Source organism: Amphibalanus amphitrite, unplaced genomic scaffold (assembly GCF_019059575.1).
Source record: "Amphibalanus amphitrite isolate SeventyFive unplaced genomic scaffold, NRLGWU_Aamphi_draft 000180F_arrow, whole genome shotgun sequence".
NCBI lineage: Eukaryota > Metazoa > Arthropoda > Thecostraca > Balanomorpha > Balanidae > Amphibalanus > Amphibalanus amphitrite.
This window is the reverse complement of record NW_024881675.1, coordinates 885,920-904,980: the sequence shown is the minus strand read 5'-3', so window position 1 is coordinate 904,980 and position 19,061 is coordinate 885,920. Positions and strand designations below refer to the sequence as shown.

The 19,061-nt window shown below is 49.8% G+C and overlaps 1 protein-coding gene across 1 annotated transcript; it reads right to left on the bottom strand.

Moving 5' to 3' along the window:
• Positions 1-92: 92 nt before the first annotated feature.
• LOC122384050 (collagen alpha-1(I) chain-like) lies at positions 93-14,786 on the bottom strand. The gene is made up of 9 exons (XM_043371022.1): positions 14,612-14,786; positions 6,737-6,862; positions 4,823-4,920; positions 4,514-4,627; positions 3,612-3,926; positions 2,985-3,137; positions 2,008-2,217; positions 1,269-1,373; positions 93-865 (listed from the first exon to the last, which is right to left on the bottom strand). The coding sequence occupies exons 1-9, from the start codon at positions 14,701-14,703 to the stop codon at positions 540-542; spliced, it is 1,539 nt and encodes a 512-aa protein (XP_043226957.1). The 5' UTR covers positions 14,704-14,786; the 3' UTR covers positions 93-539.
• Positions 14,787-19,061: the final 4,275 nt, after the last annotated feature.

The following is a 19,061-nucleotide window of genomic DNA, read 5'->3' as shown; positions in this document are numbered from 1 at the left end:
TCCTCGTGTCTCGGATGTACAGCGAGAGCTTCCGGGCTTATGACTAGCCACCAGGCATCACGACTCTATTGAGAAAGTAACATGGGCGAGGCTAAAACAGCTTGTTTTCATGTTATATTTTCGCCACACGCATCGGTTATTCCCTCCAGGGAACATGTTTAAGAATTAAGCAAAACAGGCTGGAACAGTAATGGAACAGATCGGTTTCGCTGGCAGTGTAAATTGTTAACACTTCATTACGTAAAAAAGCGCTAAATGTAAATGCAGCACATTGTCAGTGAGTGAGAGCACTTCTTCAGCAAATCTTCCCGATGAAAACCCGCAGAAGGCTGACCAAAAACTTTCCGTCCAGCATTGACCCTGTCCTCATCTCAAAGTTCTAGCACCCGCTTTCCTTCCATAAAAGCGCATAAATCATTGGCCAAATGCCGGACCAACGTTTACCGTTTCTGCCAATCTCTCTGCAATCCATGCGGGCACACTTCTCTGCCCGGGCCGCCCTTCTCTGCCTGCCGGAGCCTCCCTCGAGAGCCCCCTCCCTACGCCTGGTTCCTGGCTGCGTGGTGAGTGTTGATCTGACTGACCCCCCGCCGCCAGCCCGCACCGCCGCTCCTCCTCAGGTGCGCGTTGGCCCGTGCCCTGAGTCGGCCCGACCTGCCACGGCGCGCGGAGGGACGGCGCTTCCGGCGGGACTGCGGGTCCGCGCCGTCCTGGAATTCGTACTCGGTGTAGTCGTCGCTGCCCGTGTAGTCTCCGTAGTAGTCTCCGTAGTCCTCGGTGGTGGCTTGGAACCCGTCCTCGTCGTACTCGTAGGTCTGGAAGCCGGGCGCCACGGTCTGGCCGGGAGCTGCCAGCTCTACCGAGTCTGCCAGGAGGGGTGGGGTGAGGGTCAAAACGACAGGGAGGGACAGCGTCGGGGTCGCGTAAAACACGGACCGAACCGACAGGGGCAGACAGACATACATACAGGGAAGGAGAATATCGGAGGGGCAATACAAGCCACATTGCAGCCGTACTGCGGCGTTCAGCGGTACAAGAACACGACGCATCCTGGGGGTAGACTGAAATCATCATCACGGAGCACAGTGAGCTGACGTAGATGCAAAATACGACACAATCATGCAATTCATTTCCACAGCGAAATACAAACCTACTCAATGACAAGAAATGTTAATAGCAACATATTTGAAAACTATTACTTTTGTATTCTTCCCAACAGCAGAATCGACCATTTCCCCAGTCCCTAGGATAGATAACGTTTGACTCACCTCTGAGTTCGTTCACCTTCTCTTCGAGCAGTTGCACCATAGCCTCGAGGCCAGCCATCCTCTCGGCTAGTTCGCTCGACGGCGGGCCGCCCGCACCTGCCGCTGCTGCAGCCAAAAACAGAACGTGTTATGGGCTTACTTACTGAACAGTGACAGCCTCTACAGCAGGCAGACCGATTCCCACAAAGTTTTTTTTTCTAGGAACACTCCAAGACAAACGTTCAGTTCTGGTCTGATCAAAAGCGCCACAGCTGAAGGGCCATAATAGACGTTCCTTGAGTTTTTTTTTTTTTTTGCTTGAAGAATCGCGTCCTTCCCACAACGTTATCACTCACACACGTATGTAGCCGCGGTAGAACGACCAATCAAACGTATTTCATTTTTCCGACTGGTGACGGCATCAGATCGCGCTAGTTACGTGCTACATGACCTGCTGACTCTACAGGCATACCCACCCTGATTGGGCGGTCGGTTGGTCCCTCCAGTTGACACCTAGTTTTGTCTGCTTTTGTCGCATCGGCATCTGTCCCCGTCTACATTTCCCTCCCTTTGGCAACCAACCTCCCGCGTGAGCGCTCGAGACGGTGGTACTTGGTCTTGTTCCTAAAGCTTAGCATCCCTCGTTGTAGCATATCTTTCTGGCTCCCTTCAGCACCTAATCTGTACCCACCACCCTCCTCTCAGCACCCACCTCCGTCCCTTCAGCACCCCTGCCCCCCCCCCCCCAATCGGCACCCACCTCCGTCGCCGCCGGGCGCACCGGGCAGTCCGGGCGGTCCGGGCTCGCCCGGGTCTCCCTTGGGTCCGGACAGACCCGACAGACCGGGGTCTCCGGGCGGGCCCCGCAGACCCTGCAGACCCATCTCGCCCTTCTGGCCGACGGGTCCGGGCAGACCTGGCTGGCCTGCCTCGCCCTTCACGCCGGGCAGACCCGCCAGGCCCGGCTCTCCTGAGAACGGGGAACTCCGGTCAGTTATCTCAGTCCCGGTCTGATGAGAGACAAAGTTAGTCAGAACGGGACTGGAACCTCAGCATAAGGTCGCATAAAGCAACAGTGGATGCTGACGAGAAAGCCGAGTATCAAATAATTCGCTTCATTGATCTAAAAAAAAAAAAAAAACGTTATGCTAGACAATGCAATTCGTAGTAGAGTTAAAACGGCAATGGTGAAGAAATAACTGCAAACGAAAGCAGTACTAAGATGACTAAAGGCATAACAACAAAATACTAAATAAAAAACGCACAAACACAAAAACAAATGACCACGATGCAAGCAATGCCAACATCAGAGACGAAGAGACGCAGTCCTTCCACTCGTTTGAGATCGTTTGTTTTTTTTTTTTTGGGGGGGGGGGCGCGGGGCATACTCTTTTGATCTAATGGGACCATTTCAGAGCCGGAAGGATAATAGGAAGTGTGGGGGGGGGGGCATTGGTCTGGGCGGGCACCCTGGTGGCCCGTCGGGGCTGAGCCCATCCAATGGACAGGCAACCCAGCCCTCTAACAGTCACTGCACCCGGCAACGGGCCTGCTCCTGATGTGGAGCCTCCCGCATGGGATAAATTTGCCTGTCCAGACTGGAACAGGGGGTGGAGGCGTGGAGAAGAAGGATTTGAATGCCCTAAGGATGAAAACGACGGAACGGAGAGTTTGAGATTGTGTCTAGGAATGAGGCTCGTTCCCTGCCGCCCTAACCCAGCGGAGGTCGGTACGTACCCCTAATGCCGGGCTGGCCGGGCGGTCCGGCCGGCCCGGGCCGACCCATCGGGCCCGGCAGTCCCGGCGAGCCCGGCACCGAGTATTCGGGGACGGGACGGTCCAGCGCCGGGCCGCCCATATCACCGCGCGGCTGGCCGCCCGATCGGCCACCTGTAACATAATGTGTAGTAAGTAGTTACCTCCACCAAACATCCATATCGCCGCGCGGCTGGCCGCCCGATCGGCCACCTGTAACAGAATGTGGATGGTTACCTCCAATATGCAGTTTACATCCATATCACCGCGCGGCTGGCCGACCGACCGGCCACCTACACCAGAATACATGAGTGCACAGTCAGAGATACTGAGGCAAATCATGTGCCTGCTAGGTTGGCCGCCAGACCTACCACCTATAACAGAATGTTCACGGTTAGATGTATGTAATAGCATGGTCAGAGATCCGCGTGTCAGGATGGTCAAAAGGGATGATGCAAAAGGACCGATCAAACGAGGAGCACGGGAACAGTGGGCGGCAACGGTTGACCTAATTATTCGACATCAAACAATGAGCAATGCTGACATCCCATTTTATACGAAAACCTAACCCTGAAACTTCGACAGATGGCGGGCAAAGACCTGTCTCACCTGACGCTCCTGGCAGTCCGGGGGCTCCGGGGGGTCCCTCGGGTCCGACGGGCCCACTGAGGCCCGGAAAACCGTCCCTGCCGGGCTCTCCGGCGGGGCCCTCGGGTCCCGGCGGGCCCGGCAGACCGGTGGCGCCGTCCCGTCCCGGAGGGCCGGGCGGGCCCGGCGGACCGAAGGGTCCCGGTGGACAGGAGCACTCCCGTCCTCCCGGCGGCGACACGGGGCCTGTCGGGGAGACGGGAGCCGGCGGCCGCGGCTCCTCGAACGGCGGAGAGTCGCCGGCGGGGGCGTCCAGACCGGTGAATGGCGGAGACGCTGAAACAGAGGGGAGAGAGATCAGTTGGCCAATTGAGCAGCTTGTCCAGTTAATGGCTCAGATCTTACCAAAAATTATGTCGCTATGTCGCTCACACTGAGCTCATCAGCCCTTATGCCCCTTCGTTCACACTAAGTTCATCAGCCCTATGTATATCACTTCATTTATTGGACAGTCAACACACTAAAGGGCAATTAGTTTGACCAGTGTTGGTATAACGGTAAACTAATATATAATGAGGCATTAATGACACCGTGATTGGCAATGACTCATACTAATCAATCACCACCAAAACCTGTCCTTCCCCCTCAGCACTTAGTTTATCTCGGAGCTAATTAAACTAACGATGGCCCGCAAACACTCTAAAGCTTGTCTCTCATGAGCTCATTTATATCAACAGTGACACTTTGTTTACTGTCACTAAATATCAGACTCAGAAGAAAACAAATGCAACATAACATTCAGCTCCACTTGCATCAGTAGTTATAACCAAAGGCTACCACCCAGGGGCCGACAGCCTTTACCCCAGCTACCTCCAGCGCCCTGACCGCCTGTTTCGCCCGTTGTGGCGACCCTCTGAACTAACCTGGCGAGTCGGGTCGCGCCGACTGAGGCCGCTCCCCGGTCCTGATGCCGACAAACTGCTCCAGGGTCGTCAGTCGGCTCACCAGGTCACTGAAGTCGGTGCAGTTGAAACAGGCTGCGGACGGAGGTGACAATTAATTAGTTGTAATTTGTAGCAGAACACATGACAGACGTTATTCAAGAGAATGGTCGTAGTTATTTCATGTTTACGGGGTGAGATATCTTGTCTATTTGTACCTAAGTCATAAGTGTATGACGAACAGCAACTCGGCTCAACTCATACGACCTTTGACCATCCGACGGCACTCACCCTCTTTGCACTGAGGTCCCTCGAATCCGGGGCAGCAGCCGGTGCCCAGAACCTTCACCGTTTTGAAGGCCTTCACGTACTTGGGCTTGTGACGCACGCTGTGGAACAGCCAGCTACACGATCAGGCGATTGCCAACTGAAGAATGATAATAAAGATTCATATTGCGCTGCACTCCACCCCCATATCTCGCAAGTTCTTGTTGGGTTTCTCATATTCCGATCGAATAGCCCGCGCCCCGCTGGGGGGGGGGCAGAATCTGCCCCCCCCCCCTCCCGTTTTTCGCCAATAACTTCTAAACGCGTTACGCCAGCGACGTCAAACTTTCAGTACCTTATCATACATCAATTTGACACGTTCCCTGCAAATTTGAGCGAAATCCGTCGGAAAATTTTTGAGAAATTGACGTTTTAGTGACGTCATGTTCGCCATTTTCGCTTAAAAAACGGCAAAATTTCAAACGCCGCTAACTTCTTCATTTTTAAAGGAATCAAGACGTAACAAAAAAGGTTATACGTGATTCTACTTTGTCTATCAAATGGCTATCTCGGTTTTTTGAAAATTTTGGATTTTGGCCAAAAATTTTCCAAAAAACTGACTTTTTTGGGAAAATATTTATAAAATCCAAAATTTTGAGTTTATCGAAAAAACCGGAATATATGTCAAAGAAGTGGTCTATGTGCACCTACATGCCAATTTTTAGAAGAATCGGTTCAAAAATGTGGGAGTTATTCAAAATTTTATGACGTCACGACACACAAAATTTTTGAAAAATGATTTTTTTGGAAGTTCCAGACCTCGTACGGAAATAAAAATAGCACCATTCGATTCGCCGTGAAAAACTGCATCGGATAGACACCTTTTTAGGCCTTAACAACCAACTTCAAAATTTGACCTCACTTGACCTGACCTTGACCTGACCTCGACCTGAAATTCATCCAGAGGTGGTCCATATCACTTATTGAGTGTGCCTATTGAATTCCATGAGTAAAATGACCCATAAAACATGTGTCGCACATGCCCTTTTCTATATTTTGTTTTTGGTGACCTGACCTGACCTGACCTGACCTTGACCTTGACCTTTGAATGACATTGTGTGCAACGAATATTGTCTTGGTAGTCTAAGAACACGTTTTGGGCAATCAGTCTCCGTCCATTCTTCGGCAACTACGGTGCAAGGCCGATACTGTAGAAACTTGCATTTTGTACCCTTGACCTGACCTTGACCTGACCTCTGACCTACTTAAGCAAAAAAATTTGCGCTCTTAAGATCCGCCTTGTTGAGAGCTTTCGATTGCCGTTTTCCCCGTCTTTCTACGACCATCGGTTCGGAAGTTAGACAGGGGGGGCAGAATCTGCCCCCCCCCCCCCCCCCCCAGCAGGGCGCGTATGGCTGAATAGCCCAGCGGGGCGCGGGTTAGAGCAAATCACGTAATGACCTGCTACGCCCGTTTAGCCGGTTTCCTGAATCCCCGCACACGCTGGTTTTTATTTTCCCATACCTGCTACATTGCATGATTAAATCGAGACATCCAGGCATTTAAACGGCACGTGCACTGTACCACACTTTTCAAAGTTTAATGCAGTGCTTTAATATTGCCAGCCGTGTGGTTCAAGGAGTGTGGTTAAACGCGTTGAACCACACGGCTGCAGCTGACGTCACTATCATGTAGTTGTGAGCTTTTTGGCAGGTATGGGAAATACCTTCCAGCCCTAAGGCCGGGAATTCAATAAATGTCACCTCGCTTTTTTAGCAAAATCACCTCGGGCCTAACGGCCCTCGGAGTTTTCGCTAAAAAACCTCGGTGACATTTATTGAATCATCCCGGCCCCGGGCAGGAATATATTGACAACAACGACACCCCGCCTTTAGTGACACCCCGCTGACACTGACACTCTCCCACCCTCTGACTGACACAGTCTGCTGGCAGTCGTGGTAGTTTCGGGTGAGGTGACAGCGCGGGTCGGGCACCCGGTACTCCTCCGTCCCGTTCTTCTCCAGACACGAGACACGCTTCTCCACCATCATCGGGCAAAAGTTCCTGCGGAGGGACAGATAAAGAAGTGGTCAGCAATCGGTGGAAAACAGGTCAGCAAAGCCAAGCCAAACAGGCTAGTCCTAGTAGATTTATCTGAAAACTGTGAGCTAGCAGGAGGTTCGATAGTAGCAATACGCAAACCCGGAGTTTATCTATTAAGGGCTCCCGAAAGGCGCCAAACTGCGTCCCTCTCCAGCGCATTCATTTCATCTGCACTGCAGAGAAGCAGTTCGACGACCTAAGGAGTCTGTCCCCTAGTTAGCGTATTGGACGAATCTTGAACAAGGCCATCAGGCTAAGTCCTTTAGTAGGGCCATCATCGCTCGTATATATGAAATCCACAAAATCGTTCGTTAAACGCTGACCGAATGCACTCACATCATCCACCCAAACACCCAAGCAGCCCTGTATAATGTATATCTGCTCAGTATCATCAGACCGTATTGTCGACTACAGAATGATGTTCCACTTTTCACAGGCAATTATTTGCCTGGAGTGGTAGGCTGTGCCGCATCACACGGGCTGAGTTCACAAATTATAGCTTTATCCCAATGCTCACAATCGACACGCGTAATTGCGTGATAGACGGCACAACTTGGCGCTCCGGTTAACTAAAAGCTTCTGAGGAGTGGAACATCATTCTGTAGTTGACTATACACTCTCAGAGTATCTATCTGACCCCGGAGAGGCAGACCCAACAGACGAGCGGCTGCAGGACTGCGGTCAAACACAGACCGACCTCGGGTGTCTCGGCTGTCCGGTAGGCACCGCTGCACGGATCCGTGACGAGCAGCCAGCGGCGGTGTCGTCAGTCCCACACGGATATCAGTCCAGTAAACACTGGCGTCATTTACCTCCCGGGGGAAGTGTGGACTGTGCACCAGCGATGCAGGATTTCAGCAGTTTGGCGGTAGCTGCACCATCGCCACTGAATGCATCTGATACGGAGCAAAGCGCCAAGCATGGCCATAGCTCAGGAGTGACGCATGAAATTTCGCACTGAGCGGATAAATGCTGGGCATTTCCTTGCAGTTCAGCGTAATGTGACCACTGAAAGGAGCAACTTCATTTGAGGTCAGACCTCTCCCTGTTGGAAGGGCCTTTAGGCCCAGCATAGAGCTTATGGGCCTAGAAAATATACTGAACATCGCTATCGGGCACTCTTCGAGGTTAGATACAACAGACGGTCTTTGACGTGACCGAAACTCGTCAAGATGACATGACGACTCACGACGACTATGAAAAGGCTACGAGTAAGTCAAGCGGCCATTTTCTGATCGTCTGCTTCATTTGCTGCGCCCACCCGTCGCAGGGTCGACACATAACTGCCGATTCACGCCTCGGTCCGACCGGCTCTCCAAAGACCGGCGACACAATAACAGTCACCGACCGTAGGAGGACCATTACGATCGTGCGTCGACCACTGACAGCGTCGGGCGCCTTTTAGGTACAGCGCTGCGAGTCTTCACAAGGAATCGCCAAGTGTTTCAGGGAATGAGAAACAGTCACGACTGTGGCTGATGGGTTCGTTTTTAGACTGCTGGCCATCTAAGGACGTCCCTGGTCACGACGTGTGGCGATGGTAAATGGGTCGTGCTGTGCACCGCGCGTCTTCAGGACCTCTCCCAAAGGGCATGATGGGCATGGGCATTGGGCACAGGGCAGTCTCCATTTGGCTTTCAAGAGCACGTAGCCTGAGGTGATTGTTTTGTTGATGAAATCATCGCTGTCATGTTTTGACACGATTCCTTATAAAGAGGCCGCTTCATCATTCATTCTGTCAGACGAGGCAATGGTGAATCATCAGACGTCACTAACAGTACCAATCGAACAAAACACTTCTACGGTCCGTGGTCCGTCATCCCAGCCGTGATTGGTGGCGCTACGGGCACGACCCGTCAACTCGTCAGCACGTCAGTCAGTTCGTATGGCCAGTCACAGCCCGTCTACCCAGTCGTCACATAGTCCGTCAGCCCATCTGCCCGGGGCCCTGCTGTTTCACCGCCCGACGCTGCGAGCGCTGCAGCGCGCTGGGCGCTAAGGCATACCCCTGACGTCACTCGAATGGCGTTGCGTACGATCCATTAACTTATGATAATTGATAAATCTTGTTTGGAACAGATGTCTATGAAAACCTAGTACGGAATTGAACAGAAGTTTGAGTGCAAATGCTGCCAACGTGCTGGCGGCGCTGGCGCCATGGTGCGCTAGCATTTGTTTGACGTCATAGCTTAGCGTCAGAGTGAAGTTTGTTGATATTGCCATGGAAACCCAACGCACCGATGCGCGCAGCGCACTGCAGCGCTCCGCCTTGAAACACCGCCCAGCTGTCCCATAGTCCGTCGGTCTGTCTAACCACCACAGACGTCTCCCCAGCCCTTCAGACTATCTAGGACAGCGCGACCCGTCAGTCCGTCATCATATCTGTCCAGGCGGCCATGTCTGCGTCACCAATAGCCGACCGTCAGTATTACGGCAAGTCAGTCCGCTAGACCGTCAGTGACTCAGCACGTCAGCCCGTCAGTCCGTCAATCCGTCCGTCAGTCCGTCAGCCCACCAGTCCGTCAGTCTGTAAGTTCGCCAGTCCGTCTGTCCGTCCGTCCGCCAGTCCATCTGTCCGTCAAACATCAGTCCGTCAGCCATCATTCCATCAGTCCGTTAGTCCGTCGGCCTGTCTGTACAGGCGGCCGCGGTCATGGTGTCAACTGTCAACTATAGCCGACCAGCAGTTCCACGGCAAGTCAGTCCGTCTGTCCGCCAGCCATCATTCCGTCAGCCCGTCGGCCCGTCAGCCTGTCTACCAAGTCGGCCGTGGCCTGCGGCCAGTCTCTGAAAGCCAGCAGTTTCACAAATCCGTCCGTCCAGTTCGTCAATCGTCAGTCCGTCGGCCCGTCAGCCTGTCTACCCTGGCGGCCCGGGCCGTGGTCTCAGTCTGTGGCCAGAGTCGCCGATAGCTGACCAGTCGCCGGTCGCCGCTCTGGTATACAAATGACCATCTCCGGAAACATCAGAGATTCGTCTGTTTAGGTAACCGTCACAGTGTTGAGAGCCGGGCGAGACTGGGAAGACGGGCACTGGACAGCTGGGTGCGACACGAGGCTGGGTTCGAGGGACAGGGCGCAGCGTGACGCACTGGCACGGACCAGCCGCCACCAGCTACCAGCTTGGTTAGCGGAGACCGAATCTGACCACAAGTTATTATGAGACTTCACACTGTCGAGCTCAGACAAGATCCGCCACTGAATTATTTGAGCTACCCCCAAACCGGCTAGTTGTGTAATACAAGTTATGTAGGTATGTAAATACTAAGCATTGTTTTTATTAGTCTAGAAAAAGTATGAGACCCAAGACGCGCCCAGAGCCAGCAGCCATTCAACAGACGGGACCACTACCCGTTACCTGATTGGTCCGGACCAGGAGTCGGGTCCCGGGACCACCAGCCACGTGGGGCAGGAGTTCAGAACCAGGACCATTAACTAGCCTTTGACCTGATAGGTCTGGCACAAGCCAGGAGTCTGGAATCGGGACCACCGGCCTGCCATCTGATTGGTCCGGTGATTTATCGTGGCGTACTGGCGAGAAGCCGTTTGCTCGCCTCGCGGGGAGCCCGGATCCGGGCGTAAAACAATTACCCACCCCTGAGGAAGATCGGATCAAACTGCTTCCTGTAAACACATCGAACATGGGGATTGTTGCCAATTTACGCTAGCGCGGAGAAACCAGAAACTACAAGCCATGGGGTGGCACATCGCAATAAGCGAACGGGTACTTCAATAGGTTGAAATCGATATTAAATGTACGTACGACTTCATGAGTCAGGAACCAAAACCTTTCACAAGATAGCCAAAAGGGACGATGACGATGCATGATCAGCAGCGTACCGTGAGCAATACGGGTGCCAGCACGATGCCTTCAATGGCGACCATTGGCAACCAGGTACACCTGCTCTTTACCCAAAAGCTTAAGCCCTAAAGGCATTGAGGTGCTGACGACCTCGCAATACTTTTACGCCCCTCCCCCCCCCGCGATCATTCATTGAAGATGGATAAGAGTCTACTAATGTTAAATAGAACGGAATCATTCAATCAATAAGGACAGTCACACTCGTCCGGTTCGAGCCTCGAGGCCGTATGTCCGACAGTCAGATACGATCACACACTGTCAAAACAGGACAGTGAGACGTGCCGTTCTAAAAGCCATTAATTACAAATTCTGCAATGTTTAGCCAGCAGCCCCAGCCCTGGAATCTTTGAGTTTAGCGACAGAGACTGGCTCCTCCTGGGAAACGGGATGCCGCCGGGGATGACGGAAGCACTGGCACCGCTCAGAGCCCATCGTTCGAGGATCGTCCGTCTTCACAGAGCTGGAGACAGCACAGCGTCTCCGCGACCCGGATAAGCTCAGTTTACATTCATCGCGATATCCATCCGTGGTAATGGTGCACGCTATACGGCGCACGCTGATTCAGACCCGCGGTAATAGACGCAGACCCCTAGTAATGGAGCGCGCTGATTCAAGCCCGTGGTAATTGAGCGGGCTGATTCAGACCCAAACCATGCAGACGAATGACTTGTAACGACCTACTTTGCAAGGATTTGTGCATCAATGTTTATTATGACTGAGCACGATAGGATATAGACTACAAATATATCAGCATGATATCTGGTAGCCGAGAGACCACATCAAGAGCCGCCGGCGGCTAGCTGACCGAGAAGCTTCGTCACTTGTTCGTAAGCGAGAATTCGTAATGATCCTTCGAAGACGGAAAAGGGCCTGGAAGAGAGTGGCCCAGTAAGGCATTGGGAATCAGAGTCCTCTTTAGATGTCGTGGTGACATAAAGCTTCGTTTTCATCGTTACCTGCATAAAACCGTAGTTATCTCATAACTTCAAAAGCCAATGAAAAATGATAGCGATGATGTTCCCTGTTGTGGGGAGTTTGCTGTTTCCTAGCTGAAGAAAGGAAGAATGCGAGCAAGTAATGAAGAAGTGCTCCGCTGAATAGTCGGAAGCTGATGAACCGGGGCGCAGTCTAACGAGAGTAAACCTTGTTCTTTTTCGGAGATGCACAAACCAGCCACATGTGCTATAAGATGCTTCGACTCAAAGGAATGCCACGCCCACAAGTTCCGGTAGGCCCAAATGCGCCAGTTTAGAGCAGAGGGAATGAGGTTCAAGTTCGGCACGTGACACAGGCTCGTTGAAAGAGCTTGTGCAATGCGCATGATAAAACTTCCTGTAAAAAGTTTCAAACAGGTTTCAAACACAATTCTAAAGTTAACGGCACAAAAAAACGAACGTTCTCAGTGCTCCGAAATTTGTGCAGGAGCTTCCAACTCACAAAAATAAGACACCTAAACATGATCCCATTCCTAGTTCCACATTTCGTCAATAATTTGTCACTAATCTTGCATGCCTACCAGTCATCAACTCGTTTCCAATAGTTACTATACATGGTTGCCCATCAAATAAATAAACGACAAGTGTGAGGCTCATGTTAATGAACATTGCTAAGCTATGAGATCAGACCATAATGATACCGACTCGCATCCCTCTCTATCAGTCACGGATAAATGAATCACTTATCTCGCTGACACTGTTTTGACGCTCCCACAACACCAATGTCATACACAAAACATTAGCGTAGATTGATGACACGCAGTACCGCAAATTCACTATCAAATGGCGCCCTGCTTGGCGACAAACGTATGTACCTAAGCGCTGAGGCAGCTACCTAGCAGGGGGAGGGGTGATTTTCACTTCTTGCCCTCTGAATATTTCTCTCTTTTTTTGCTACTAAATGCTGTGCATATCTCGCAAATATCTTCTTTGCACGTGCTGTGAAAATTTCAGCCTCAGATCACCTAAGGCCAGATCACCAGGCAACGTCAACTGCGACTACCCGCCCCAAGACGGAGCATCAGAATGGCCGACCTTAAGCTACACCGGCTGAACGATTTATTGAACTTTTTTGAGCGATGGCTTAATTTATTGAACTTTTTTGAACGATGGCTCAGAGTTCTATAGAATGAATGAAATGTGTACCTTAGTCAGCGACCATGCATTGATCTAAGGTCAGGTCAGGTCAGGTTTCTATTATAGGCCAATAGAATAAAATGAGCATACCTACGTCTCTTCCTTCTTCACCATCAAGCAACGTTTAATGTCCATTGATGCCTATTGAACTGGAAGTTACAGCTCTGACCGAGCATAATAAATCAGGAGGACGGGTACGCCCCAGCTGTCTCCGCTTCTGGGCCATGTATATAGTAATAAGTGGTACTTAAAAGAGCTTTAAAAATTCATGAAAAAATGCCTCAGTTTTTTAGGTCAGGTCATCAGAGGTCGGCAAAGTTCAATTGCTTCCAATTTTGACATTTTTGGACAAACTGAATCATAGCTCGTATAACAACAGAGCTAGATCATCACAGAAAATATTCGATAGTTTTTTTTTTAGATCTTTCGTGGATGAGAGCTGAGAGTTGTTCTGGGGACTGGTGAAAGATTTGACCTGCAAATTGCAAGCAACCAGCAACTCCTGAAACTTTTGTGCTTTTCTTTCTGCAGAACATTTGAGACCAAACTCGTCCGATATTGATCTTATAAGAATAGCATTTCTTTTGTCAAGACGCACCGAATGAACCACAATTTCCCGTAAAAGTTCGCTTAAAAATGTCACCTAAAACAGGTCGTTTTGAATTGACCCGGAAAGGTCATGCTGCATATAATTCGATCTGCATTATTGAGCTGAGCGCATTCATGAGATGCTACATGTTCTAATGTCTTTACCAAATGTTAAAGTAAAAAATATGTTGGTGACCCTTCATGACCTTAGATGACCTCAGAGGTATAAGAAGAGGTTACGGGTGCAATTTTGCGATACATCATTTGGTAATACAAATCACATAAACGATATTTGAGTGTTTATTATGAATTCATTTAAAGACATCCTACCATTCTTATCTATTATTGAAAGTAAAAAGTTCATTAGGTGTAGCCTTGACGTTATTTTCAGCAGCCACCCCTCCCCCTCCTCCTCCCTCCCACTCCAGTCATTTGAGACACATTCAAATGTGAAGAAACGCGTACGTGAAATTGTGAAAGGCTTCATTGACACCATCTCATTCCCAAACTCATTTGCCGTCGAGTAAACAGCATTCTTACGAGACGCGCATAAGAATATACGGAAGGAAGGCACAATAATACGAGAAGGCTCCACCACGAACAGTTCGAATGCAGCACCGTCTCGGAACAGCGACAAACAGCCATTTCAGATACACGCTACCAGAACAAGGCACCTAGCACCGATGCTTGCTGTTCCAGGCAGCAAGCAGCAAGCATATAGGGCCTCACAGCCTATAGGCTGTGAGGCCCTATAGGGCCCTAGTTCGCCCACAAGTGCGTCATTCGGGGCCTATGAACTTGTCTCATTCAATGTTCATCCGTGGTATTCCCCATTGTTCATTTAACTCAGCTCCTTTGATCTGTACCTTTCAGAAATCATTCATACCAAAAGCGACTGCAAGCTGCCAAGACATTCAGAAGTCCTCAGCATGCGAATGAGCTGCAGAATGTGTAAGTGGCGACAATATATTTTCGTCAACGTCGCAGTTACTCCTGTCCGCGCCTTTCAAGATCCACCTCTCAGCACCAGTGCACCGAATTAGGACCCCTCCCCACTAGCACCTCCAGTCTATACCTCTATAACCCACTTGACAGACCTGCAGTCCACCCCCTCCATCCCCGGACCCACCTCATGGCTCCGATCTGGGGCAGCTGCCACGCCACCACCCCCAGTAGAAGGAGCGGTACCACGGCCGACAGACGGCTCCGGGCGGACTCCATGGCGACTCTGTCCGCCTCCCGAGCACCGTCTGACACTCGCAGAGAGGGGACCGGCCTGTGCGCGCCGCCCGCGTCGCGGGCTCTCTGGCGAAGGTGGAGGGGAGCCAGGAGGTGCCGTAGGTGGCGCCACTGGGCCGACCGGGTCGGCAGGGTGCGGTAACCGGACAAAAGATCGTAAAGCAGAAGATCGTATGGCAGAAGATCGTAGGCAGTTGATCGTATGCAAAATATCGTAATGGATAAAGATCGTACGACATAATGCTCGTATGGACAAAAGATCGTATTCGCTAAAGATCGTCAAGGAAAATGATCGTATGTCAAAAAGTCGTAATGGATAAAGATCGTACGACATAATGATCGTATGGACAAAAGATCGTATTCGCTAAAGATCGTCAAGAAAAATGATCGTATACCAAAAAGTCGTAATGGATAAAGATCGTACGACATAATGCTCGTATGGACAAAAGATCGTGTTCGCTAAAGATCGTCAAGGAAAATGATCGTACGCCAAATGATCGTATGAGATAAAGATCGTACAGTCAAAATATGGTATTCACATGGCAGGCACCGTTCCGTGCTTCTATCCTCAGGATACTGAAATGCTTCTCCTCCACGCCGCAACCTCCCTCCGGGCTGGACAGGCAACTTTATCTCATGCGGGCTGCTCCCTTGGAGCGGCACCGCTGCTCCCGAGGGAGCGCATCCCGTAGCCGGGTGCAGTGAGTGCCTTGGGGCTGGGTGGCCTGTCCTCTGGACGGGCTCAGCCCCGGCGACTCACTAGGGTGCCTGCCCAGACCAATGTCTCCCCCTATATCCTATCATCCTCCCGGCTCTGAAATGGTCTCATTGGACCGAAAGGGCCTAACCCAACAAAACAAACAAACAATCACATGGCACATGGTGCAGCCCAACTCCAGCGCATACAAAGCTTATCAATTTCTATGTTCGCTTAGTAAGTGGCCGTCGTAAGCTCGACCATACATTGATGTTATTTCAGAGCTTAGATGGCTCAATGACACCTGAAAGCAACGCGTTGTATATGTGCCGAATAAATGAATGGATGTGCTGCCGTTTTCATGTACCTATTTGAAGTGAATACAACTAAACCCATGTTCCCCCCCCCCCCCCCACCGCCTGGAGTGGAAGGTTAAAATGTTGCTTAAGCGGCTGAAGTAAAAGGCGTTAAAAATACTTTTTCCTTCGCACTGTTACATTTTCATGTAGAATCGTCATCGCTTTACGAGTCATCAACAGATGTTTATCGCGTTATCACTATCGAAGTCGCAATCCTCCTAGTTATAGGATCCTAGTTTCAATCCAATCCTAGTTATAGGAGTAATTGTTATCGAAGGCCGGTTAAAGATGTCAATTGTCCATTATTGGTAATAACCACAAACAACTTGTATGCGATCATTTCTTTTGACAAATTGCAAAATACAAGCCGTTCAAACGACAAACACCCGGCCAGTTTCCCCGATAGCCTGCCTGCATCCTAACGAAAGCTCAATGCCCGCGGCCCGCAGACCATATCATGCCCAGCCACTCTGTTCGCTCTGGCAGCTTCTAGTTCTCTGCTCATACTTCCAGCCGTTATATTGAAAAGACTTCTAAAAAGACTCCTAACGAAAGCTCAATGCCCGCGGCCCGCAGACCATATCATGCCACTCTGTTCGCTCTGGCAGCTTCTAGTTCTCTGCTCATACTTCCAGCCGTTATATTGAAAAGACTTCGCTTCGCTCGCTGCGCTCGCTTGCTCGTAACAACACTATTCTATACGATTATTTACTTTACGAACGTAACGTTACGATCTTTTGTCGAGCGATCTTTTACAACATATTATCTTAATCTTACGATTAGAGGTGGCAAAAGATGAAAATTTTTGGAACCAGACTCGAACCATACCCGGCCGGACATTTCTGGAACCAGTCGGACCCGGTCTTAGTTGGAACCGGAACCAGTTGGACCCGTTCCCCAAAAGTCAATTAATACAAACTTCTTGTAGGAATCATTAGTTGCATCATGTAAAACAGCCTGTTTCCCACTGAAAATACTCATGAGCTACTGTGTGCAAAGAAACATTCACTTCATATTTTGCAATGATGTGTAGTGTGCACAGGGGCGGATCCAGAAAATCTCCAAGGGAGGGGCCATTAGAAACCAGGAGGCCCCCCACCTGTTGGAGGCCCCATCTTCCCACTTGTTGGGCCCCCCCCCCCAAAAAAAAACTGCGTCTATTGAGCTTATCTAGCTGTTCAGTGGATGCGAGTGGAGGCCCTCTGTGGAGATTAAGAGGTCCTGTGTTGGCGAAGAGGATATCTGTGCAGGCTTGGAGTCCCTCTGTGCAGGATAGGAGACCTTCTGTGTGAGTTAGGAGGCCCTCTGTGTTGGCTAGGAGGCCCTTTGTTCGGATGCGAGTGGAGGCCTCTGTGTAGGCTAAGAGATTTTGTGTTTGTTAGGACATCTGTGCAGGCTTGGAGGCCCTCTGTGCAGGTTAGGAGGCCCTGTAAAAGTGGTCATCTCTGTGAGTATAAGAGACCTCCAAGTTATGAAAAGCTTTACCAATCTTCTAACAAAGAAGTCTTCTCAGCTAGTCTTCTAAGAAATAACTAAGTGGGTAGGTTAAAAAAAAACTCATCGGATTTCGGCCACTTTATTTTCAGGAGGCCCCCTTTTCAGCTTTTTAACTTTTTATTTTATTTTTGAAAAAAATCGGCCAAGGGGGGGGGGCCATGGCCCCCATGCCCCCCCCCTTGTATCCGCGCCTGCAGTGTGCAAGATGTATAGTTTATGGTAGGACCCGGTTGGACCCGTCTGAAAATTTCCAGGAACCGGTCTGGACCCATATGGGTCCAGACTGGTTCTTTGGACCGGGTCCTCGGGTCCACATTTTGCCACCTCTACTTACGATCATTTTCCTACGATCTTTTTTGTACGATCCATTGCTTTACGATCTTTTGCTTACGATCCTTGGTCTAACGATCTTTTGCGACATACGATATTTATCTTACGATCATTTTCCTACGATCTTTTTCATACGATCAATTGCTTTACGATCTTTTGCTTACGATCTTTTTGTCGTACGTTCTTTTACAACATACGATCTTTATCTTACGATCATTTTCGTACGATCTTTTGCATACGATCAATTTCTTTACGATCTTTTGCTTACGATCTTTTTACCGTACGATCTTTTACAACATACGATCTTTATCTTACGATCATTTTCGTACGATCTTTTTCCATACGATCTTTTGTCTTACGATCCTTTGTCACGTAATCGCAGGGCGCAGCGTGCACTTATACGGCCCCATCTATAGGTGGTATCGCTCACCATTCGGCGGTTCTTAATATAGAGGTCGTTTCGGGTCACTGTCCTTAGCCCAATTGCTACAATCTGTTGTTTCTAATTTATATGTGATGGTGAGTTGTATTAACCCGCGCCCCCTTGTGCTATTGGCGGAACCTACCACCCGTTGGAGGGGGGGGGGGCGGGCGTTTTGCCCTCCCCCTCAGATCTCGTTAACCTACCAACTGATTTTGAAATTTCAAACGGCATTCGATAGCACTACCAGGGAATAACATTGTGATGAGGTTTCGTTGACCTAGGTGAAACCAATGACGTCACAGGTCAGTTCAAAGGTCGCATTTTCACCGATTACGGGCCTTCTAAGGAATGCGACCTTCTAAAGGCCTTCTAACATCGAATAAAAGGCATTTTATCGAAGATCAGCGATGCAGCGGTGGTCGCCTCACACATATGCTGCTTAGGAGGTCACTTATGCCAGGTCAGGTCACAGAGGTCAGGTCACAAAGGGTCCCAATATGGACCCAACTATACTAAGGTCGTGTGATGCATGTTTTATGGCCAATTTTACATTTCAAATTCAATGGTGTACCTAATTACACGACCATAAGGACCGGTTTAGGTTCCGTTCTGGTGGAGGTCAGGTCAACGCCAGGTAAAAAAAGTTTAATTTCAAAGTTGATGTTTTCCATAAAAAGAGCGTCTATTCGATGCAGCTCACCGAAAATTTACGTCATAAATTGTAAGCAGTTTTTTCGCCATTGCTTTGCCAAAAATGAAGCTATCGAGCTCAAAATTGGCATGTCAATAGCAGACCAATAGTTCTATACCTCACATTTACTGCGTTTTTTTTTCAAAATTTTGAGAAAAATTGCTATTTGGGTGTATTATATAAAGGAATCACTTTTTGAATTTTGGGGGTCTAAATTGGAAAAAATAAAAATCCAAGATAGCTTATGTAGCGCTGTTAATCCTACAACTTTTTATTCTGAAATGGTTTCTATAACTCCAAAACTGTAGACATGACAGCTCTTCCCGCAAAACCTTTTTTGGG